Below are 23442 nucleotides of genomic sequence, written 5' to 3'. Positions count from 1 at the left end.
ATTGTCATTCTGAACTCTAGTTCTGACATATTACCAATGTCCATGTTAATTAGGTCCCTAGCCTTTGGTACTGCATCTTGATTTTGTTTTTGTTTTTGTGCTACATTTTTCCGCCTTGTCATTTTATCCAGATAACAATATAAGAAGGAGAGATGAGAGAATAAAATACTAAAAGGGTGGAAAAGACCCCAGAAGAATGTATGCTAATCAAATCAGAAAAGACCCCAAATTGGGGGGAGAAAAAAGGGGGTAAAGTTTTTAAAAAATTTTTAAAAAATATATAATATTTAGTTACCCTGAATGTAAATAATATATATCAAATCAGAAAAGACCCCAAAGTGAGGGGAGAAGAAAAGGGGTAAAGTTTTTAGAAAAAATTAAAAATATATATATAATATATAGTTACCCTGAATGTAAATAATATATATATATGTATATTAGCATAGTGAATAGAGTAGAGCCACACACTTGATTTTGGGTGTATTTTGGTCTCTTAGAAGAAACTACCTCCCGAAATTTTAAAGAAAGAAAAACATATATATATATACATATATATATATATATATATATATACACACACACACACACACACACACACACACACACAAATAAGTGTAAATATGATTAAGGGATGAAATATGATTGTAAAGATGAAAATAAAAAAATTCTATGAAAGGAATTGATAAGATAAGTTGGTTGGGAAAAGAAGGAAAAAGAAAGTGGAGAGAATTTGCTTGGGCTGGAGAGTAGAACAAAGTCCTGTGCTAGATTTAGGGCACATTTTGATCTATTAGAAGAAATTTTATCCTAAAAATTTTTTAGAAGAAAAAACCCCATATGTATACAAAAAATAAATTAGATACAATGAAGGATAAAATATGACTATGATAATGATGATTTTAAAAGATTTTTTTTTTTTTAGGAAGGTATTGTTAAGATAAACTAGTTAAAAATGCTGAAAGAGGAAAGAGGAAAAGTTAAAAAAAATTAGAATAAGAAAAAAACAAAACTAAAAAATTAATTAACTTTGCAAGACTAATGAATCATGGGAAGAAAGCCATATATTCCATGCTTTGCTTTTCCCTCCTCTGGAATTCTGCTGTTCTCCTTGATCAGTGAGCTTGGTCTTAGCTGGATGTTCGCACTGATCTTCTGGGGGAGAGGCCTGTTGTAGTGATTCTCAAATGTCTTTGCCCTAGTGGCAGAATTGCTCCGCCCTTGCCAAGGGCCGGCTAAGTAATCTGCTCAGGTTCACTCTCGGGAGCTTTTGTTCCCTGAACGCTTTCCATAGAGCTCTGGAGGATGGGAATGAAAATGGTGGCCTCCCAGTCTCTGGCCTGGAGGAGCCAAGAGCTTGGTGCCCCACTCCTTAGGAGAGAGAATAGCTTTCAATCACTCCTGTCTTCCTGGCCTTTGGCTGTGTTCTGAGCTCACCCGGCCTGTGACCGAACATTTCTGTCTCTGATGCAGAGCTCTGTTTGGAATCTCCAAACCCAGCAGATTCCTGCTGCACTGCTCTTCTAGCAGATGAAGGTGGGTCTCCCTGGATCTGCCACTTGTGGGGTCCCTGCTCAAAGAGCAGTGGTCTGACAGTGCTGCAGATCACAGCTTAAGGTAACCCCAAGTTAAGAACTCACTCCTCAGCTCTGTCTCTGTAGCCAGCTTCTCGCTCTGATACCTGTGAGCTCTGCTACACTCAGACACCCCCGATCCTTCTGTGATCCCACAGGACCCGAGACCATACTATCCCCGTGAGGACTCCACCCCAGCTTAGCCTCTGGAACAATGTCCCTAAGTGGAGCAGACTTAAAAAGTTCGAATTTTGTGCTCCATTGCTCCGCCACTTTGCTTTGAGCCTGCTCCTCTCCCATGCAGTCTATCTTACCATTGCTTCGGATTCACTTCTCCGCACATCCTACCTTTCAGAAAGTGGCCAATTTTCTGCTTCTAGAATTTTCTGCTCTTCTTCTTTTTGGTCTCTGGTTGGGTTTTTAGGTGTTCGGAATGGTTTGATAACTATCTAGCTGAACTGCTGCGACCTGATGTCATCTCAGCCTGCTACTTCTCCGCCATCTTGACTCCTCCTGCATGTCTTCTTTGGAGAAGTGTCCGTAATTCTCCTTTTTGATGAGGTCTCTGCCTTGTTTTGTGATCAAGGTAATGCTTACCTCATAGAATGAGTTTGGAAGTTTTCCTTTTGTTTCTATTTTTTGAAACAGCTTCAGGAGTATAGGTATTATTTCTTTGAATGTTTCATAGAATTCCCCTGGGAATCCATCAGGTCCTGGACTCTTGTTTTTTGGGAGGTTTTTAAATCACTGCTTCAGGGGCACCTCGTGGCTCAGCGGGTTAAAGCCTCTGCCTTCGGCTCAGGTCATGATCCCGGGGTTTGGGGATCAAGTCCTGCATCGGGCTCTCTGCTCAGCAGGGAGCCTGCTTCCTCCTCTCTCTCTGCCTGCTTCTCTGACTATTTGTGATCTCTGTCTGTCAAATAAATAAATAAAATCTTTAAAAAAAATAAATAAATCACTGCTTCAATTTTGTTACTAGTTATTAGTCTACTCAGATTGTCAATTTCTTCCTGTTTCAAAACAATCTTGGTAGTTTATAGGTTTCCTGGAAGGCATCCATTTTTTTTCCAGGTTGCTTAATTTATTGCCATATAGTTGTTGATAATAATTTCTAATTTTTCTATTTCCTTGGTGTTAGTCGTGATCTCTCCCCTTTCATTTATAATTTTATTAATTTGGGTCCTTTCTCTTTTCTTTTGGATAAGTCTGGCCAGTGGTTTATTGATCTTATTAATTATTTCAAAGAACCAGGTTCTAGTTTTGTTGATCTGCTCTACTGTATTTCTGGTTTCTAATTCATGGATCTCTGCTCTAATCTTAATTACTTCTCTTCTCCTGCATGGCTTAGGCTTTATTTGTTGTTCTTTCACTAGTTCTTTAAGGTATAAAGTTATCTTGTGTATTCAGGATTTTTCCATTTTTTGAGTAAGGCTTGGATGGCTATGTATTTCACTCTTAGGACCGCTTTTGCAGTATCCCATAGGTTTTGGATGGATATGTTATCATTCTCATTGGTTTCCATGAATTGTTTAGTTTCTTTAATTTCCTGGTTGACCCAAACATTCTTAAACAGGATGGTTTATAGCTTCCAAGTGTTGGAATTCCTTCCAATTTTTTCTTATGATTGAGTTCTAGTTTCAAAATGTTGTGGTCTGAGAATATGCAGGGAATAATCTCAGTCTTCTGGTATCAGTTGAGACCTGATTTATGACAAAGTATTTGGTCTATTCTGGAGGAAGTTCCATGTGCACTAGAGAAGAATGAGTATTCTGTTGTTTTAGGGTGGAATGTTCTGTATATATCTATGAGGTCCATCCCATCCAGTGTGTCACTGAAAGCTATTGTTTCTTTGTTGATCTTCTGCTTAAATGATCTGTCTATTGCTGAGAGTGTTGAGGTCACCTGTTATTAAAATGTTATTAACAATACATTTCTTTAGGGTGTTATTAACAATACATTTCTTTGGGTGGTTCAGTTGGTTAAGCATTTGCCTTCTGCTTAGGTCATGAGCTCAGGGTCCTGTGATTAAGTAAATCAGATTCTCTGCCGAGCAGGGGGATGGCTTCCCCCTCTCCCTCTCTGTCTCTTTCAAATAAATAAACAAAATCTTTAAGAAAAATGTTCCTTGGGTGCCTGGGTGACTCAGTGGGTTAAGCCTCTGCCTTCAGCTCAGGTCATGATCCCAGGGTCCTGGGATTGAGCCCTGCGTTGGGCTCTCTGCTCAGTGGGAGGCCAGATTCACCCCCGCCCCCGCCTGCCTCTTTGCCTACTTCTGATCTCAGTCTGTCAAATAAATAAATAAAATCTTTTAAAAATACAGTTCCTTTATTTTGGTCAACAATTGGCTTATGTAGTTGGCTGCTTCCATGTTGGAGGCATAGGTACTTACAATTGTTAGATCTTTTTGTTGGGTAGACCCTTTAAGAATGATATAATGTCCTGTGTCTCTTACTACAGTCTTTAGTTTAAGATCTAATTTGTCTGATACAAGAATTGCTACTGCAGCTTTCTTTTGAGGTCTGTTGGTATGAAAAATTGTTCTCCATGCTCTCGCTTTCCATCTGGATATATCTTTAGGTTCAAAATGAGTCTCTTGTAAGTAGCATATGGATGTCTTTTTATCCAGTCTACAACCCTGTGCCATTTCATGGGAGCATTTAGGCCATTCATATTGAGTGTGATTATTGAAAGATATGATTTTATTGCCATAATGTTTCCTGTGAAGTCCTTGTTTATGTAGATTATCTCTAAATTTCTGGTCTATGTTACTCTTGGGATCCTTCTTTTACAGAACCCTCCTTAATATTTCTTGCAGGGTCACCTTGGTAGTCACATATTCTTTCCGTTTCTGCCAATCTTGGAAGCCCCTTGTCTTTCCATCCATTCTCAATGACAGCCTTGATGGATAAAGTATCCTTGGCTGCATGTCCTTCTCATTTAGTACCCTGCATATGTCTTTCCAGCCCTTTTTGACTTGCCTGGTCTCTGTGGACAGGTTTGACATTACTCTGAAGTTCCTCTCTCTGTATGTAAGTAATCTCTCCCCCCGCCCAGCTGCTTTCAAGATTATTCCCTAGGATCCAAGATTTTCAAATTGTACTATTATATGTCATCAGTCTGTTCTCATTGATCTTGGGAGGGGTCGTCTCTTGGGCACAAGTGCTTATATCCTTCCCCAGATTAGGGAAGTCCTCAGCTACAATTTGCTCAAATATATCTTCTAGACCTCTCTCTCTCTCTCACTCTCCATTCCCTCAGAGATCCTAATAATTCTGACATTGGAAAGTTTCATGGCATCATTAATCTCTCTCAGTCTGATCTTTAATCTCAGGTTTCCTTGGCTTCCTTCTATCACCTTATTTTCTAGCCCACTAATTCATTCTTTACCCTGGCTTTTGGAGTATCCAGTTTAGACTGCACTTCATTCTTAGCTTTTTAAAGTTCAGTTCGATTAGGTCTCATTTCTGCCCTTAGAGATTCTATATTGTTGCTAATATTTTTCTCAAGCCTAGATAACAACTTTACAATTGTTACTCTGAAGTCTATTTCTGACATCTTGCTTGTATCCATATCCATTAGGTCTATGACAGAGGCCACAGTCTATAATTCTTGTCTTGTTGAGGGTTCCTCCTCTTAGTCATTCTGTTGAGGGGTGGTTGAGGGAATGTACGGAGTCCAAAGTATTAACTATGACCCAAGTAAGATGCACCTGTTTTATAGGGAAATTAGGGTTGTCATCCTCTTGTTCTTCCAGAATGTCTTCTGGAGGAGGGGCCTGATGCACTGTTACTCAGGCAACCCTGCTTGGGCAGAGTTGCCCTGCCCCCAGTGCAGGGAGATGGTCTCAGTGAAAACTGTTTTTTGTGGCTTTTGTTCTCTGGTGGCTTTCCCTAGTGGCTTTCTGAGTCTCTTCCAAGAGTCAGAGCAGAAGTGATTGCATCCAAACCCCTGTCTCAGAATAGAGAGATCACAGTAGAGGAATAGAGGAAAGCTCTTCACTGAGCTTTCCAGGCCACACTGTTTCCATTTCTGTCTGAGCTAAAAGTCTAAAAACCTAAAAACTGCAGCCTCCCCAGTTTTGTGCCCCACAGAAACAATCCCAGAGGAGTGTTTTATAGGGAACCCAGGGCTGCCCTTTGTGCTTCTAAAACCATGAGCCTCCCCTGAATCCTGTCTGTGGGCTTTACACTAAAGTCCTTTCTCTGTCACTACCAGTCTACAAGTTTGTGCCTGGTCCCAGGGCAGGATGCTTTTGTTCTCTGGTATTATCTCGTTTTCTTGGCACAAGCTTATGGTGGCTCTCTCTCCTTTCTGTTTATCCTCCAATATCTGCACATAGAATCACAGGTCCCTGCTTCATACCTCGAGACCTCTGGAGATACTCTGTAGAGATTGAAATATATCTTCTTACATTTCAGGCTGATTTTATGGGTGTTAAGAATGGTTTGGTAGGGGGTGCCCGGGTGGCTCAGTGGGTTAAAGCCTCAGCCTTCAGCTCAGGTAATGATTCCAGGGTCCTGGGATTGAGCCCTACATCAGGCTTTCTGCTCAGCAGGGAGCCTGCTTCCCTTCCTCTCTATCTACCTGCTTCTCTGCCTACTTGTGATGTCTGTCAAATAAATAAAGAAAAACTTAAAAAAAATAAAAGAATGGTTTGATAGATATCCAGCTAAATCCAGGGGACCAGTTGAAATAGGGTTCCCTATTATCTTCCACCATCTTTTCCTGTTTCTGAGTCGCACATTTAAATTGGGAATAATAACTCTCAATTCAGAGTGTTGTTCTAATGATTAAATGAAATAACATGTATAAAACATGTAGCACAATGCCTAGCATTCTAAGAGGAGCTTACAAAATATTAATTTCCCAGTCTTCCCTCTCTTTGGTTAAGCCTTATAACCTATGAATTCTTTCTCATCTGGTCTATATTCTTTTCCCTGGGCTTGGCATTACTGTTGGTATATATGTCAAAATTTCTCAATACCATTTGGTTCTCAGTGGCTGCTCTAGGTAAAGCAAAGCTTTAAGAATGTGTATTTGTGATTAAGAGAACTAGGCTTTCAATTCGACTCCATTCCTAACAGTCACAAATGAAAATCAATTTAAAAATAATAATACAAATAAATGTAAATTTTTAATAAAATTGACAAATAAATAAGTTAGTCATTTCCATAAATACAAAATTTAGGCTCTTAATCTTAAAATATTCCATGTTATATCCTCTCTTGTTAACACCAGAGATAACAGCTGGAATAATTAATAAAGTAACTGTTGCTTCTGTGTGCTCGCTTGTAAGAGCAAAGGTACTGGGTCCAGACTATTGGCTAAGTTAAATTCTTGGCTCTATCACTTAGTAGCTGAGTAACTGAGCAATTACTTAACCTCTCTCTGACTCAGTTTTCTGTAAAATGTAGATATAATAGTACTTACTTCAAAATTTTGTTATGATCATCAAACAAGTTATTACAATGCCAAGTGCTTAGAAGAGAATCTGTCCCATAGAATGGCTATATTGGTATTAGCAATTTTTGTTATCCTGTCTGAAAAGGACAGTGAAGACCCAGCATATTACATACTCCCATACTCCTACCTACCTCTACCACCATACTCAAGTAAAGACTATTTCTGCATTAAAGGCTAATCTCATTATTTGTCTTGAGTTCAATAGCATGATTAAATAAAGCTTACTTTGATGATCTCAAGAGCCATACTTGTTCAATGGGCATTTAATTACTAGTTTAAAACAAAAAAGGGGGCACCTAGGTGGCTTAGTTGGTTAAGCGTCCAACTCTTGATTTCAGCTCAGGTCAGTGATCTCAGGGTTATGAGATGGATGCTTGCATCAGGCTCTGTGCAGGACGTGGAGCCTGCTTAAGATTCTATTTCTCTCTTTCCCTCCACCCTCTCTCCCCTGTCTACCCCCTACCTCTCTCTGTTGAAAAAAAAAAAAAAGATAGTTGTATTTTTTTTTCTGCTTGTCACTTAATAGTGCTCATTTGTTAGAAATGTAAGTGAGATCACTATCCATATAGAAAATTGCTATTAGCACTTGGTATACCGCCACCTTCTAGACCTTTATATAAGCACCTGGTTTTTGTTTTGTTATTTTTTTAGATTTTTTATTTATTTATTTGACAGAGACAGAGAAATCACAAGTAGGCAGAGAGGCAGGCAGAGAGAGAGAGAGGGGAAAGCACCTCCCCACTGAGCATAGAACCTGATGTGCGCCTTGATCTCAGGACCCTGAGATCATGACCTGAGCTGAAGGGAGAGGCTTAACCCACTGAGTCACCCAGGCCCCCGCCTCCAACACATTTATCAAAGAAACACCTAACCAAACACATAAAAATAATGGAATTAACCTATACATGCTATCTTATTACTTGATTTTTTAAAAAGATTTTATTTATTTATTTGACAGAGAGAGAGAGATCACAAGTAGGCAGAGAGGCAGGCAGAGGGGGAGGGGAAGCAGGCTCCCTGCTGAGCAGAGAGCCCAATCCTGGGCTCTATCCCAGGACCTGAGATCATGACCCGAGCCGAAGGCAGAGGCTTAACCCACTGAGCCACCCAGGCACCCCAAACCAAAAAGTATTTTAAAATTGAGGTAAATACAAACATAATTATCTTACCTAAGCTTTTAAGTTTTTTGGAATGTTCTATTTTAAAGTTTTTTTGAGAGGTGCTTGGGTGGCTCAATTGGTTAAGTGTCTGCCTTCAGCTCAGGTTGTGATCCCACGGTCCTGGGATCGAGTCTACACATTGGGCTCCTTGCTCAGCAGGAAACCTGCTTTTCTCTCTCCTCCCTCCTTGTGCTCTCTTTCACTAATTTCCATCTCTCTCCCTCAAATAAATAAATAAATAAAATCTTTTAAAAAATAAAGTTTTGTTGATGCAGTGGTGAAGGGTAGTAACAGCAACAACACCAAGTCAGATGTGCTAACACGATGTGACTCTGTTAGATAGTAATCTGGACTCTATGACTATCATGTTCTTGGATGGTCTGCCTATAAGCCTAGAACATTGTGGAACCATGAGTTGATACAGAGGCACATGTACCATTGGAAGGCAAAGACTTTTTTGTCAGTTCTGTACTTATTTTAGAGGAACATAAGAACTGTCAAATCTTACAGTGATAAAATATCAGCATTGTCTATCATTATAACCACTTAAGAAAAAGGAAAATTAAGTAGAGAATTAGAGCAAAGATTACTGATGAATAATAATGTGGATGTCTGAATATCTGACACATCTTCTCTCATAAGGGCCTTTTAAAAGATGCATTTAGTGCTTCTCTGTTTCTAAGGGCTTATGGCCCAATACTTTGAACTATATAGTTCAGCTAATTTTCCTTTGGAAAAGAAATTGACCAGAGTGATGGTGACATAGGATTTATTTCAATAACAGGGAAAAAAACAAATGAAAACCACATACTTTCTTCTCTTAACTGGGATATGATAATCTGATAAACATAATCATAGCATGTTCTCTCTTTATCATTGTTTTTCAGATGTAAAAATTTGCACTTGCTTTACATTTAAAGATGAACGGCTAGCTGACCTTTCTTTCGAACTCCAGCAGCATTTTGTTTTGCAGATAATCTGCTTCATTAATGAAAATCAGAAGCAGCTTGGAATATTTCGTGCATAATTAATTATCTTGGCAAGAAGATTTATGAATGTAATTTTTCTCAATTGCTCCAATCAGGCATAAGTGAGACAAACAAATAAATTAAAACTAAGTTATTCATGGTCTCTTTGTACAAGACAGTGTCAAGGACATCTAAGAGAATTAAGTAAGACATAAAGGCAGATAATTTCTTTTTTTTACTACCCAGATTGTACATATTTTTAAGATACAAATCTTTGCAGGGGGGACAAAGGGTAATAGAATTCACATTTGGAAGGTTTTATCATTTGAGTACCATGTTTATCATAATGGTATAACCATACGTAATCATATTCCTTGTCAATAGGCAATTAAAATGACATCAAAATGGCACATATAAGCACAGCCTCAGGATACCAGTCTTGTACCTGCTTGGTGGGCAGCTATAAAACTGTGTGTGTGTGTGCATGCACACATGTACATACACACATACGTGCAAGTATATTCTCCTTTATATGCTACTATCTTCTAAATACAACTTAGAGCTTGAATGGTTGACCTGCTTAAATTAATATGAGGTAAAATAAAAGTGCCTAGTATAGTGGTAAGTGTTTTGTTTTCTTTTGTTTTAAGTCTCTCTGGGGAGACTGGGTGGTGCAGTAGGTAGGCTTCCAACTCTTGGTTTCGGCTTAGGTCATGATTTCAGGGTCGTGAGATTGAGCCCTGTGTCTGGTTCCACACTCTGTGTGGAGTCAGCTTAAGTTTCTCTCTCTCTCCTTGGCTCCCTCCTGTTCATTTTCTCTCTCAAAAATGAATAAGTATGTCTTTAAAATCAACCTCTCTGAATGCAGGTTTCTAACATTGACTGGCATAAAACCACAATAAAGGTTGAATTATCTTGCAGATACTGGTATCCAATAGCTCAGCCCAGTAACAGACATACGTAACTTTCCAGGCACTCATAGATTAAAATTTATTTCAGAGTTTTAACACATGGGCTATCTCTATAATTTGCTCTAAGACATACCAGCAGTAGAGGCAAAGTATCTGAAAGTACAGGAGAAGCATAGGATTTTGAAAACAATAGAACCTCCTCTAATTAGAATGTACGCTAACCATTATTCCAAAGTGGTTAGCACACACTCATGCTAAGACACTGATGTCTTAGTGCAGTGCAATGACATTGCATGTCAGAAATCCTGACAGAGGGACTCTGACGCAGATAGTGTGGATATAAATTCTAGCTTTTACATTTATTAGCTACCTCAATGCTTCAGTTTTATTTTCTGTAAAATGAAAATAATATCTATAGATTTTTATAGATTTTCTATAAAAATAAACAATGTTATATAGGTAAAAATGCTTAGAGCACAGCTTTCATATGGTAAGTGCTCAATAAATGTTCATCTGGTCACCATATTGCTCTATACATTGGTGGGTACTTTCTGAGCTTTACTGGATAACCACTGATGCATAAAATCCTGCACATTGGCCAGATCTCACATCAACTCTCTAAATTACAAAAAAATCTTAGCTTTCTAAAACATTATGATGTAGAGGGGAAATAAATGCCATTTCACAGCTTGGTAGTCAGCCAAGTTTCAGAAAGTCCAATTTATTTGTAAGATAAAGTTTAAAATTAATTTTTTTCTCTTTAACTTTCTTCACCCTTTAGTTATTTTTTTTAAGCTCATTTATACTTCTTATGGTTGATTATGTAATCATGAACTTAGTCTGTCATTTCTACATACTCTTCAGTTGACCTACCAACTTTTAATTAGGCACAATGATTTAAGCTCCCTAATCAGCCGTGAGAGGACTGGGGACCCACACTGTGACCAAATAACGCTCTCTGCAGTAGTACGACTGATGACAAAACTGTTTGGTATGGGTGCTCCCTGGGAAGGTTCTGCATTGATCCCCGATCCTCAAACCCTCCCATCCTGTGGCAGGGATAGCTGCTGCTACCTGAGCTATCTACTAAGCTCCAGACTCTCTGTGGATCTCTTCCCACCACCCTGAACTCTGTTTCCTCTCTGCCCCTGGTGCTGGAGATTGTTGGCTTTTTTTTCCTCCTCAAAAATACTACAACCCCAAACTGGCCAGAAAGTGGGACTCATTCCCTCCTTTGCTGTCACTCTCTGGTCCCCAAAGACAAGCAAAGGGTATGATTAATTTTTATGCTTTTTAAGAAGATTTATAAGCAAACAAAATAAATAGAATACTTTGAAAGAATGGCAACATCTCTTAACATTTAACAGTTATTTATCCTGTCAATATGATAGGTTCTGACTCTCATTTTTTTCCAACAACCAAGAATCTGGCTAAAGCTTCAGTATGAAATCTGTTTGGCTGCATGGCATAGGACCCGGATGGTAAAGTGAAAATGTCAAACTTTCATCCCTCTCCTAAGTAACTCTGTAATGTCTATTCCCTCCTTCCTTCCCTTCTCTCCCTTCCCTCCCTCCCCTGCCCTTCTTTCCTTCCTTCCTTCTTTATCTCTCTCTCTCTCTCTCTCTCTCTCTCTCTCTCACACACACACACAATGAATATAATTAGCTCCAGATCACTTATAGGGGAACCCTAGGTTATATTGAGCAAACCGTTCCTTAGATAGTTTTGGCAGAAATGCACATTGCTGGGACACTGGGCTAGTCTCTGTTTCCCGTTCTTGAAATAAAGGCTTTCTTCTACTGCTGAGAAGATTTGCCCCAGTGAGTCAGAGGTAATGCTAGAAATAAAGTTTGGGCCCAGACACATCCACCATACTGATTTTAGCTACTGGACTAAACAGCTTTCTTCCATTAAGGAGCTGAAAGTGAAGTGCCTACATAAACATAAACAAGAGTTGAGGCCAGTCTTGGGAAGGGAGAAAGTCCTTAGTGACATTTTTCTTGCTATATAGATGTGAGAAGAAAAATGATATGTCAACACAAATCAGAATAATTAAATACATAAAATTGTGATTCTAGACAGGGAATTAGATTATCTATGAAGATAGAATATCTGTTTCATGACAGACAACATATCTTAGCTTTCCCACTACCCATCAACAGAGAACACTGGGATTTTGTAATTTGTTGAGGAGATACTAGTACCTTCCAGTTGACTTCCATAATTCCTAGAGACTTTCCAAATTCCAGAAAAGAAATATTGTGAACATTATCCTCCTAGAATCAATGAAATAAAGTCCAAATAACTAGTAATTGGCTAATAACTGGTTAGCCAATAACTAGTCCCACAATCTATCTAAAAAGAAACCCAAACACATTTTTGACAGTAATTCGTCTTTCCTCCCTGCTCCCAAGTCCTCACTTATAAACATTAATGACACAGCTTTAGTGCCTCTTTCCCTAATATACATGATCGCCCAATGGAGCAAATGGATATTTGAAGTTTTGTTATTGCCTAATTAAATACAGAGCACATTTGACCATATGGTCTAATACAAAAAAGAATGTAAAAAAGAAAAAAAACATTATGGGAGATAAAATAGTTGTTATAATGCTAACATGCCTTCAAAAACAAAGTAGATGTTAGAAGTGTCACCTGTGGCTATCCACTATGATTGAAGACACTTTGGTATATGTGTGCATTTTTGATACTTGGAAGAGAGATTATAAAAAAATCTTGGGTTAAAGAAGATAAATAACTAATGCCTTTTACTCTCCCTTATCAGTTTTTGTCTCTAGTAGTAACTGGTTATTTGTCAAGAATTGTTCACATGTGGAAAAGAAAATAAAAGTAATTTGAAGAGATTTTCATCTTCCCTTAAGCATTTCTGTTAAGGTGGTTTGAATCGCTTATTGCTGGCTCACCTCCTCCAGCATACTTTTAAACAAAGTTCAAAAAACAAGATCTGATCTTGGATTGTAGAATAAATTGCACAAAAAGAGATGGGTAGTTTTTTGGCAGTCTGATGTATCGCTTTGGGCTGCCACAGAAGTTCACTTCTTGCCACGTGAATTTTTTCTTCTTGACTGTCAGAGTGCATTTTTCTATCGCTGGTGCTCCCATGTATTAGTCCAATCTTCGGAATTCTCAGTTTGCACTTGCTGTTGCCTCTGCCCATAGCTGGTGTTTTCTTCTCAGGCAAGTCTACTAATGGGCCTGACCCACACCTGTGCTCTTGAAGGCAATATTTCCACTGAGCCCCAGTGGTAGTCCGCAGAAACCTTTTCTGAATTAGACTTTTTAACTATGGTGTTGCATTTTGGTTTTTATCTTAAGAATGTTCGTAAAGGGGCACCTGGGTGCCCAGTGGGTTAAAGCCTCTGCCTTCAACTCGGGTCATGATCTCAGTGTCCTGGCATCGAGCTTCACATCGGGCTCCCTGCTTAGCAGGAAGCCTGCTTCCCCCTTTCACTCTGCCTGCCTCTCTGCCTCCTTGTGATCTCTGTCTATCAAATAAATAAAATTTAAAAAAATGTTCATAAAATAGCCTGATAAGAACCATTCCTCTCCCCTGGAATCCTCTGGTTCTGCAGATGGAGGTGATGAGAAGAAAAACATTAAACAAGAAAGTGTGAATTCTGACCATGACATTTCTGTCTGTGGGATTTTCCTCTTATTGGTTGTGTGACCTTAAGCAAGTTGCTAAACTCATAACACTCCTGCTGGGTGTGTTTCCTAATCTGCTGAAAAAGAAAATCTCTCCACAGAAGAGGGATGTAAAGATTGAATGAGGTAACTTGTAACCTGCCTAAGGTAGTCCCTGAACTCTTTCTGCCAAAGAGGAGGGGTTCATTTCTCTTACTTCCTTCATTTTATCTCATAGCAGGGTGTTGAAGTGGGGATGGGTTGTCCAATAAACACAAACCAGCCCTCTTCCAACCTTTCCTCTCTTCCTGGTATGTTCTGGATCCACTCTCCTTCATGTATCTTCAGTCACTGTGCCTGCAAAAAATGCTTAAGTCTCATCTAATAAATAAAGAAAAAAGTGTGGAGAGGCCCTGTTGTTGCCTCTGCCTCCTTAAAGCTGCCATCAGATCTCTCCTTTACTAAACTATTGGGTTTCTTTGGAAGTGTCAAAGTTCCTTATCCTCCCCTCAGTGGTCCATAAATGCTTACCAATTCAGAACCATTCTTTTGACTCTGCCATTTTAAATTGCCCTTAATTAAAACTCAGTCCTTAGATCTTCACTTAACCAATATGGATAGTCTAAATATCCTTGAATGACAGAACTGTTCAGTAAAGATATAACTCAAGTCACATATATGATTTGAAATTTTCTAGTAGCCACGTTAAAAAAGTGAAAAGTCATATAAAAAGTAAAAAGCAATAATACATTTTATTTAACTAATATATTTAAAATAATACTTTAATATTTAATCAGTACTAATATCCTTAACAAGTATTTGTATTATTTTTTTATACAAAGTCTGTGAAATTTGCTGTGTATTTTATACTTAGAGCACATCTGACTTTGAACTTGGTACAATCCAAGTACTCAATAGTCATGTGTGACTAGTGGCTACCATATAGGATCTTGCAGGTCTACATACAGCATTTAAGTGAGTTTTTCTGGCAATTCTTTCTCATTTCCAAGGCAGCTCTTGGTTTTCATTAAACATTCCTAATTGCTTCTGCTTTGAATCTTTACTGACTTCCTTTCTCTTTCTATCTTCCTTTATTCTCTGATAGGTGTTCACCTTCTCCCCACAAAGAAAGATCTCCATCCCTTCTCTATCTTTGTTCTATCTCCACTGGGCACTGAGTACCTAGAATGTCATGTCAAACTGGTGGAATGATCATGAACACTTTGCTTAGTTGGAGCTGAAAAGTAGGAACTGAGAAGAGAGGAGAAATGTTCTAATTTTCTCCTTAATCTATCACTGCCCAGAATCGATTTCCAGGGCATACTTTGAATGTTTTTTTTTTTTTTTCCCTTCTTTTCTGCATCCCCTGAACCCTTGGCTTATGTTCCCATCTTTTTGCAAGGATCATGTTCTACAGAATGTCCTGATGCATCATTTACTGTTCTTATCACTCAGGCTTTTGAACAGCAGCAGATTTAATTTAAATACTTATAAAAAGTGCTCTTGGAATATCTAAGCAGCTGTCTGCAGTAGCTACTTGTGGAATGCAATGACTAATTATTAGGTGCCAGAATATTATGGTTGACACACTCTCAGTAACTTAGGGTGTCGTGCTTTTACATCAGAAGGACTCTGAGAGCCTATCCTATGCGTATGCCACAGCACTACACAGTAAATCTGATCTAAAAGACTACTCATGTATGTGATGCCTCATGATGAGAAGTAACATCCTGACGATGAACTACTTACTTCTGAGTTTTATGCCAACTTGTTTTTATGTATCCTTCCAGGGTGTATTTGGTAGTAAAAATGTGTAGATCTAAAGAGTCAGCATGCTTTATCAGGAAGGTATGTGATCAGAATACACGGAATACCAACATAGATCTTTAACTACATTCTCTTATAAGGAATAGTATTGCTGTACAGGAATAGTATCCTTTGGGGGTTGAAAAAGTATTTGCCAAATCTAGGGGATGAGGTCAGTAGATGCCTTTTAAAAATCAAAACAACTCACTCCTCGCCAGCTTTCATCACTGCTGGCATGCGCCAGATGACAAGTCTTTGACTCACAAAATTGAACAGGATTATCTGAGGGTTCAGGGTTCTCACCTGTTTTCAGAGATTAGCAAACACCTGTTTGTACTCGTTTTTTTTATTCACTCAGATTCTATATTAACTTTCCCTATTAAAGCATTCTTGAGATTTGTGAGTTCCTCCCATGTTAGCTAAGAATAAATAAAACTCACTCCCAGTACTTAGTAAATGCTCTCTTAAACTTAGTTATATTCATGATCCATGTTTCTTTGATGAAACCTTTAAATCATTCCTCTGGATGTGGTTTTATATAAGTTCACTGCATCTTTTGTGAGAAACTACTTTTATAAAAATTAAATAAGTTAGTGAATAAACTTTATAGATCTTGATAAAATACTCTTTTTGTGTTCTAATATGCATATTGTACATAACACCTAGTTCTGATTGGGATAACAGAAAGATTATCTTCAAAAAACTGTTTATACCTATATAATACTTTAGATATAGAGATTGGCAAATGTTTATATTGTGTACAGGTTGCCAAGTATTCTAAAAAAAATCAAGTATATTTCATATGAAAACTGCTACAGAGTTACCATTATTTTTTAATTGCACTGACGGTAGGTGAAAATGCTGGTTAGCAAAGATTTCCAGTTAGCAGAAAGTTGGAGGAACCCTCTTACCCCAAATTGTACTGCTTATTCCATGCTGAAAAATGCTAAGTGTTGGTATATTATTTGATCTCATAATCAGCTTGGTGATATCAGCCTTGTAATGATAATGGAATGTTCTATTCTAAGTAACCCCTAACTTGACTTTTGTGTGGTGTGTGTGTGGTGAGAAGGGAGGTGTACATTTACTATGTGGAGCTTCAGGACTAACTAGCTTTCTCTTTGACCACCTGCTTTGCACATTTCTCTATGTTATAAGAGTTCAGAGAAATCCCGAGGTGGTTGGAGGCAAGACAACCTGGGCTGGAAAAAAACATAGTACATTTGTTTGGGCACCACACACCATTTTGAATGGGATGCCAGGATTCATTCTTCAGTCTTGACGTAATTCCTCCTGAAGGCCAGGGCTTTAAGACTTTGGGTTACCTAAGATGGCAGCACGGCACAGTGAAAAGAGCATGTATTTTGGAATAATGTAGGTTTGGAGACAAACCTGGCTCTGCCACTTACTATATGGCCCTGGATAAGCTGCTTCACCTCTCCTCATCTCTGCAATGATGATATCATACTTGTTAGAGAGTTGTTGAGAGAAATAGAGATGATGCCCAAAAAGCAAGTAGTAGCAAACTGTCTAGTATGTTGTGGGCTCTTAAGGATCAGTACCTGTGATGTGATTATGGAGATAGCACTGTGTAGGATTTGCAAGTAAAACTCTCTTTGATTTAACTGAAATAAAGAATCTGCATCCAGGGGCTTCATGTCCACTTACGTTACCATTTAAAAATGCACAGCTTCTTTCAAGGCCTTTGTTATTTGTTGTTTCAACACTGAGTAAATCATGTATTGTAAATCAAGTCTAAATGAATGTGAGTCATGCCCTTAGCTATTTATAATATCAGTAGAATTTTAATAACTTCTCCATTTATTTTCTGATTACAGATTTTCAACAATTATAGCAATTGCATTGCTGAAATATTTTTATATTGTCTTTTTATAGTGGAAATATAATTCTACATATGCTGTCTAATATCCTCATGTATGTTTATGTAATTGTACTCAGATTCATATTCTTATCCAGGGAAGATTTATATTCTAAAAGAATGCATGATTTATAGACTGTGGGAATCTATTCTTGTTCTTCATTGTTAGGAGATTTTGAATTATTTCTTTCATTCCATGTAATCTACTGAACTGATAAATCATTTTCATGCTTTGGGGGATTACTTTATTTTTCTCTCTTATGTAGATTGAAATGAAGAAAAAACAAACCTGTCATATTAATTTAATATGTGAGATGAGCTTATGTAGAAAGAAGCTGAAATAGCTTAAGTTTTGAACAAGTTAAGGAAATATTTTTGAATTTTGATTTACTTATTCTAATCACTTGAAATTTGATCTCTCTTTGTTGCTTCTTACCTAGGTTACGTGTTGGTTTCAGAAAACCTTAAGAGATTTACAGGAACAAAGTCTAGGTTCATCACTTTCAGACAATGAGGAACTAATCTGTAAACATGAGGAACTGATAATACAAGCAAAGGTAAGAGACACATTAAAAATAATTTTAAAATGCATGGACTTTAAAAAAAAATATGTTTCTGTAGGTAATGTAGAGAAGTACTAAAACCCTCTCTGAATAATTCACTATTTACAAAGAGAAGATTCTCATAGTATTAGCTAATACCACTACCTACTGACTGGGCTTCTAGAGTAATAAGGAACAAAACAGCCTCTACAATAATAATAACTATCTTCTTTTGAGTAGTTATTATCTATTAAATACCATATTAAATATAAGAGATGCATTATCTAAATTAGCACAAAACCCCTAAGGGGCATGCATTATTTTATAGATCAAAACAAACATTTTGGAGATGCAAAATACTTGACCAATGTAATACATCTTGTTAGTGGCAGAGTTGGAATTTGATTCAGGTCTTATCTAACTCCAGACCCAAAGCTTGTAAATCTATATTCTACCAGCTTTCTAAAAAAAAATTTTTTTTTCTACACTGAGGTCTCATTGTGCTATTAATTTTATGATTTCCAGGTATAGTTTTCTTGCTGTTCCCATTTACTTTTCCCTATTTCCTTAACTTGCTTCACATTTCTTCATTTTGCAAAAAAGTTATGGCTACCAGCCAGTCAACCACTTGTAGGTATGTGGAATGTGAAGAATGGAATCATGAACTACTGAAAGCAAGCTGAGCAGAGGGGCTGTGTGGAGATGCTCCTCTCCCACTGTGTCTTCTTATTTGGCAATTGACTTATTTGTATATGTGGGGTCTATACCAAAGTTCTTTACAAGTGCTCCATTTTGATCTCTAAGGAATCAAAAGTCCATTTGTATTAGATTGAATAGGAACAGTGAAAACTAATCAGTATCAAGACTTAAGAGAAGTTTCTATTATTAGTATCTTGAGTGGTTGATAGTTGCAGGTACAGCCAAGTTTTGAAGCTCTGTAAAACAATGGACCAGCATGACTAGATGAAGGTTGAAAATAAGGAAGACAAATAAATATTTACATATTTGAGAGGATGGGATATGGCAGGGGCTGGGGTACAGGCAGGCAGGGGAAGCAGTAAACTGCATTTATCTGGACAGAAATATCATAGGAATCATGATGCTTTTGTTTGTTTGTTTATGGCCTCTCTCTGAGCACTGCAGTATACGCGGGCATTTTATCTGTTTGGTATGAATATTTGCCAGATTGATTAAAGATGCAATTACAGAAGATTGCTATGACTGATGATTTTTTAAAGTTCTTTAAAATTTTTTAACATTTAGTTTATCTGTTTAGGAGATTAATTTTTTTCATTAAGGTTAAACAGCAGTTTATTCTGTGGGTGTCAAACTTGTTTTATCAGTGAAAATTCTATCAAAATCCCTACATGCTAAGCATAAGAGATGACCTGAATTGCACAGGATTGTTGCCTTCTTTAAAACAAACAAAAATGGTTTGCTTGCATAATTTAGTTATATTTGGGGTTATATTACCTGTAGCTGGGCATGGTTTCTCATAGCCCTGAGGAAAATCTCATAGTCTGGAGAAATTATATGTTGACATCTAACCTCAGTTCTAATAGGACTTTGGCAAGTTCTGTTGTATAGATATTAATGTTCTACTTCTATCCTTCATAATTTTAACAGGGTCCTATTTCTTTATTCCTTCTGAAATACTTGACCTTCTAGCTCACTGACTTTCTTGTCACACTTTTTCTGTTATTCAGCTCTCTTGCCAAGTTTCTTCACTTCAGTGGTTCCCCATTTTTCATGCCCAGTACCTCACACTGATTCTGCTTCATAATTGTTTTTACCTGCTTCATTTATCTAATGTTCACCTTGTATCTTAAGGTGTACTTTATTCACACATTAGCTGTTTGAGCTATCCAGTGCCTTAATTCTACTTCCTCTGATTCATGCATTTCAGTGTGTTGCTTATGTTCATCAGATGTTATTTTCCCCTGAGCTAGTATTCCCTTGGGATATCAGAAATTTTGACTGGTAAGGCATGGGAGGTATGACAGCTGGTACTCCAGCTTGTCCTCTTCTGGTGGGAGGCTGTGTGCCCCTGAGTGCAGAGCTTCTATTGTTATAATTAGGGCTCAGCCATTTGTGGTTTTACCTTCTACCCCAGATACATATAAAGGAGGGGATCCCTTGGAGGATCTCCCACTGATTGGACTTTCAATCCCACTTTGTTCCAAGACCCATTTCCCTGGGGTATGTTCTATCCCATTCACTTAGTGAGAGTTGGAGAGGGCTCACTAAGAAACAGGTCAGTTTGATTACCTCTCATACATTAGCTATCTATCTGGTAGATTCTTGTGATAGCCTGATGTTGTTTCTTCCCTCTGGATGCTACTGGACTGCAGCTACTATCTTCTGTCCTGAAAAAGGTACATTCACAAGCACTAACTAAACAGGAAGGGAAAGAAAGCGTCACACCCAGAAAGCTCTCGCCTGGCATATCTCCTCTCATGGTATCTGCCATTATTCTATTCTAAGCCATATGCCCCTGACACTGAGAGCCAACCACTGTGGTTCCTCAAGGAAAGTTCTCGTATCTACAAAATTTATTCTCACTTTGTTGGCCTTTAAAGGAAGGACCAGCTACCTAATATGTAGGATCCAGTGTAAAATGAAAATATGGAGGATTTTCTTAATAAATTATTGAAATTTCAATACAGCAACAGCAGAGCATTAAACCAAGCATTCACATCTTCTAAATTCAGGGTCTTGTGTGATGACATGGGTGCTTTGCCCACAAAACCAGTCCTATTTACAGTATTAGGATCTTTGGAAGGACCTACCAGATGTTGCTGGTTAAATGCTTTCCTTAGCTATCTTTACGAACCTCTTCCCACCTAGATGAGCAAGTTTTCTAAAAATAAATAATAACGTTATAATAGGTTACATCCACATTGGGGGAAAAGAACTGGCTTAAATCCCTACTGTCACTTACTATGTAAATTTGGGAACATTTGACTTCTCTGAGCCTTACCTTCCTCGCCTATAAGGAGAAGGCATGAAAATTCGATTAAAAAATACTATGGGGCGCCTGGGTGGCTCAGTGGGTTAAAGCCTCTGCCTTTGGCTCAGGTCATGATCTCAGGGTCCTGGGATCGAGTCCCGCATCGGGCTGTCTGCTCAGCAGGGAGCCTGATTCCTCCTCTCTCTGCCTGCCTCTCTGCCTACTTGTGATCTCTGTCTGTCAAATAAATAAATAAAAATCTTAAAAAAATAAATAAATAAATAAATAAATAAATAAATAAAATAAAAAATACTACAAAAACACCCACATTTTAATGGTTGTTCAAAAATGCTGCTTTTCTTTTTCCATGGATGGGGTAAATGTTCAAATACTTTTCATCCGTGCTTTTTCAACCATCTTGTCCCTTGTTCTTACAGACAGATTCAACTTTTACATGACCTTAAATAAGAAACAGCATATTACATTCTGGAATTTTGTTTGGGTGTGAGTATGAGGAGAGGAAGAGGGAGTGTGTCTTTCAAAGGAGATTTTACACATGAATAAGGCCTCAAGCTGGCGATTCATTAGTGAAACACTTATAAATATAAATAATCTGGTAACACTGGCAAGTAGGTGTTTCTGCTCCCCCCCCAGCTAAACTGAACAGCAGGGAGCTGTTCTGTATTGTCTCATTTTTTAAGCAGTAAGATTTTTAAAATACATTTTGAAAATGCCTCTATTATTTCTTACTGGAATTTACTCAAATACGAAATATGGAAAACTTTTTTTAAAAAAGATTTTATTTATTTATTTGACAGAGAGAGAGAGCGATCACATGCAGGCAGAGAGGGGTGGGGGAAGCAGGCTCCCTGCTGAGCAGAGAGCCAGATGCAAGGCTCTGTCCCAGGACCCTGGGATCATGACCTGAGCTGAAGGCAGAGGCTTAACCCACTGAGCCACCCAGGCGCCCCTAGAAAACTTTTTATCTTTTAATAAATGTAATGCCTTTTTCAGAATGTGTTGAAAAATGAACTAAAAGAATTTTTGTTACAACCTTTGTCTAGGAATAAATTATGTTAAATCATTATATTTTCTTTACTAAATATGAAAAATATTATATTTTGATAAATTATATTTTGATTAAATATGAAAATCATTATATTTTCTTTACTAAATATGAAAAATATTTTCCTTTTACATCTGTAGCAGATAAAGAAATAGCAGATATTGATGATTATAAACCATCCTTTGCTTAAAACCTTAAATGCCATTAGATTTTATCATGTATTAATTTGATTCCCCAAGGCTTGAATTCAAACTTTGAAGCTCAAAATTGGTTTTATTTTTTTTTTAATTTTATTTATTTATTTGACAGAAATCACAAGTAGCCAGAGAGGCAAGCAGAGAGAGAGGGGGAAGCAGGCTCCCTGCTGAGCAGAGAGCTAGATGCGGGGCTCTGTCCCAGGACCCTGAGACCATGACCTGAGCCAAAGGCAGAGGCTTTAACCCACTGAGCCACCCAAGTGCCCCTCAAAGTTAGATTTAGGATGTATTAAAATAATATATAAACAAACACTTCCTTATTATCTATTTTGAGAAGGTGTAATCATTCCTTCTTCCACACATCAGAAATAATGTTCATATAAAAATTGCTTTCAGGAATGAACTTGTATTGGAAGTACATTTGGAACTTTTCCTCTTCCAATTTGTGTCCAGTGATTCAGTGCCTGCAAACTGATGGATAACAAACAGATTAACAGGAGTAAAGACAAGGTTTATTTTCATACATGCATGGGAGGTCCCAGTAATGGGAAATTTGTGGAATAGCCAGAAGCTGATGATTATATATATAAATTTAAAAAAAAAGGTTTGGGGGTTTAGGGTCTCAATGAGTATGCAAGGTTCTATTGGGCTTTTTGATGCTAATGAAATGGGCAGTCTGTCTTCTTCCCAGTGTGAAGAGTTAACGGCAGCTGAATTTGTACTTTATGCTGGTAGGGGTCAGTCTTCTTTCAGTTAGGAAATTCCCTGAGAAGAGGGCCAATGGTAGTTGTATTTTCAGGAGACTTTGTTTAAGTTTAGGTAATATTTCTGTGGCTGCTGCTTGTTCAGATGTTTTTGGTTTGAAGTAATTTTCATACCACTGTGTGGACCTTTAATTCTCTCACTAATATTGCTTCAAACCGTGGTTCACTTTCAGACCCTTTGTAGTTGGTGTGCACTAGCATCACCCGGGAGCTTTGAAAAAATACTGAAGTCTGGATCTTGTGCCCAGAGATTCCAGGTAGTCTGGGGCATCAGGATTTTTTTTTTCTTTAATTTTTTTGTTAGAGCCCCTGGGTGGTGCAGTGTGTTAAGTGTCAATTCTTGGTTTGGGCTCAAGTCATGATCTCAGGGTGATGAGATGGAGCCTCATGTGGGCCCTGAGCTCAGGGAAGAGTCTGCTAAAGTTTCTCTTTCTTTTTGTTCCTCCCTGAACTCATTTTCTCTATAAAATCAATCCATCCATCCATCAATCAATCAATCTTTAAAGGAAATTTACTGTCA

The 23442-nt window shown here is 37.9% G+C and overlaps 1 protein-coding gene across 7 annotated transcripts in view; it reads left to right on the top strand.

Moving 5' to 3' along the window:
* Window positions 1–23442, top strand: part of CCDC141 (coiled-coil domain containing 141) — a 235072-nt gene that overhangs the window by 97696 nt on the left and 113934 nt on the right. For all 7 annotated transcript variants that reach the window (XM_032356082.1, XM_032356079.1, XM_032356080.1 and 4 more), the window contains one exon: window positions 17844–17960. In XM_032356082.1, the coding sequence (XP_032211973.1) occupies window positions 17844–17960 (117 nt within the window). The remainder of the gene's footprint in view (window positions 1–17843; window positions 17961–23442) is intronic.

This window comes from Mustela erminea, chromosome 8 (assembly GCF_009829155.1).
Source record: "Mustela erminea isolate mMusErm1 chromosome 8, mMusErm1.Pri, whole genome shotgun sequence".
Taxonomy (NCBI): domain Eukaryota; kingdom Metazoa; phylum Chordata; class Mammalia; order Carnivora; family Mustelidae; genus Mustela; species Mustela erminea.
This window is presented reverse-complemented; position numbering and strand designations above follow the sequence as displayed.